Genomic DNA, 2021 nt, shown 5'->3' with positions numbered 1-2021 from the left:
ATTATATCCGTACGCAATCCGATTTGCATACTTCAAGTCATTCTCAAGGAAAATTGAATATATTAATTCGATCCTGTGCAAAAAGTGCAAGAGTAACGAGTTACAAATTGCGATTTTTTTTTCTGAACGAATGACTTTTCCAACCCGTAATAAGTAACTGTTTCAACTTTGGTATTACATTATCATCATAAAATGAACGATAAATAATTTTTCCTTGATAGTAGATTTAATTATAGCTTCGAAATGTATTGTAAGTCGTTCTGAAAAATGTGGGATATAATTAAAGACGACTGTTTTGCTTTCTCAATTAATTAAAATAACCTATAATATCGTTTTCACTTACTTTCCAACCCTTAATAGGCAATATTGAATAGAAATAGTCATCTAAAAGTGGATCCAATATAACTGATAGACCGCTTTCTATTCCGAGACTCTGCACTCGTTCCTGGTCTCTCATTAGATTAATCATATTGTTCAGTCTGTTAGAATAATAATTTCTACCATCAAAAATAAAAAAAATTTTATGTACACATATAAATGCTTTATGAGCCATAGCTTTTCGGGCATAAAATTATGACAAAAATATAAAATGATAAACGAAAATTTTATACTGGCAAAGTTTTGTCGAAAAAAAACTGGCACACCTATATCTCACTTTAAGTTACAAAAGTGTAATACTAGTTCAATCACGAAAAACAGACCCACTGTATCAGACCATTCTATTCAGAAGTCAGAGTTATACAGCTAGCGCAGTGATTCTTTAGTATAACTAGTTGTTTTTAGTTTCTTTGTTAATATAAATATATAAATCGATCGTAATTAAGAATCATTGAGCGACTTTGTCTTTTCAACGCAGCCAATAGAGTCCATTAATGATAACCGATGATACGCGATAAATAAAAGTAAGGACATTCACAAGAATTTTGATATATGCTGATACATAATTTATCGCAATTGAGATAATATATGGAAGAATCCTGCATAAATAAAGCTAGGGTGACCATTCGTACTCTTTTTGTTGTATATATTCTTTGTCTATTTTATTTGTATGTCATATGCATTCTTTCTTCGGGCGTCCGGGATCGTCAGAACGGATTTCAAATGTGTACTCTTTTTTATACTACTTTTGAGACTTGGGTGCGAGCGATGGGATTGAAAGATATTAAGTCACAGTGACACTGTCATACATATATTAACACATAATACAGGATAAGCATGAACTAAGACATTAAGACCGCAAAACCAATGAGTATCCAGCATAAAATCGCGATATTGATTTACATAAGATGCTGATTAGATATTAGCTTTAATTAGCGTTGTTTCCACTTTTTCCACTCTGTGCTTTCTCTTTTTTCAACGTCCAAGTATATATCTAATTTTAAGAAATTTTTTACATAAAGACACAATAAGATAATTTCGTATAAATGGTAGAATATTTTTATATGTAGCACATACTATATAATGATAGCTCCTGAGAAAAGAGAGTTCCATTTGCCTATAAGTCGAAATCTACAGCTTAATTGTCTGCACATAATGATATTGTACACAGCGTATTACACACACAACCGTATTGCATCTAAATAATATTAAAAAAAAAAAGGTAAACGCCAAGAATTAACGGATTCCGTACTGTTTGATGCCACAAATATAGTGAAAATCCTGCCTTTTGCAAGAGCCATCTTGTCTATTCATATTTCAGAGTTATGTTATAAAATTATCTGTCTAGTTCTTTTTGATAGGTTTTTTTTTAGGGGAGAGATTGTAATCCTCTCGAATGAAACTTCTCATATAATCTCAATCGAACTTCACTTACACGTAATTTCGTTTGATTTTCAATTATATTTTGAAGCTTCTCGAGATTAGAACAATGTAATTATTTAAAGTGTAGGTAATTTTTGTCGTGTGTGCAATACGCTATATACAATATAATTGTGTACAAAAAAAGTTGTAGGCAATAGTTGTAGACATCAGGAATCTTTTTTTGAGAATATCTTCATTTACCCATTCTGAAATGTCACTGC

At 31.0% G+C, this 2021-nt stretch overlaps 1 protein-coding gene across 1 annotated transcript in view; it reads right to left on the bottom strand.

Moving 5' to 3' along the window:
- LOC108749509 (sodium channel protein Nach-like) overlaps window positions 1-2021 on the bottom strand; it is a 7124-nt gene that overhangs the window by 636 nt on the left and 4467 nt on the right. Inside the window, exon 6 of the mRNA XM_018488290.1 lies at window positions 344-479. Coding sequence (XP_018343792.1) covers window positions 344-479 — 136 coding nt within the window. The remainder of the gene's footprint in view (window positions 1-343; window positions 480-2021) is intronic.

This window comes from Trachymyrmex septentrionalis, unplaced genomic scaffold (genome assembly GCF_001594115.1).
Source record: "Trachymyrmex septentrionalis isolate Tsep2-gDNA-1 unplaced genomic scaffold, Tsep1.0 scaffold11, whole genome shotgun sequence".
In the NCBI taxonomy this organism is placed as follows: domain Eukaryota; kingdom Metazoa; phylum Arthropoda; class Insecta; order Hymenoptera; family Formicidae; genus Trachymyrmex; species Trachymyrmex septentrionalis.
This window is presented reverse-complemented; position numbering and strand designations above follow the sequence as displayed.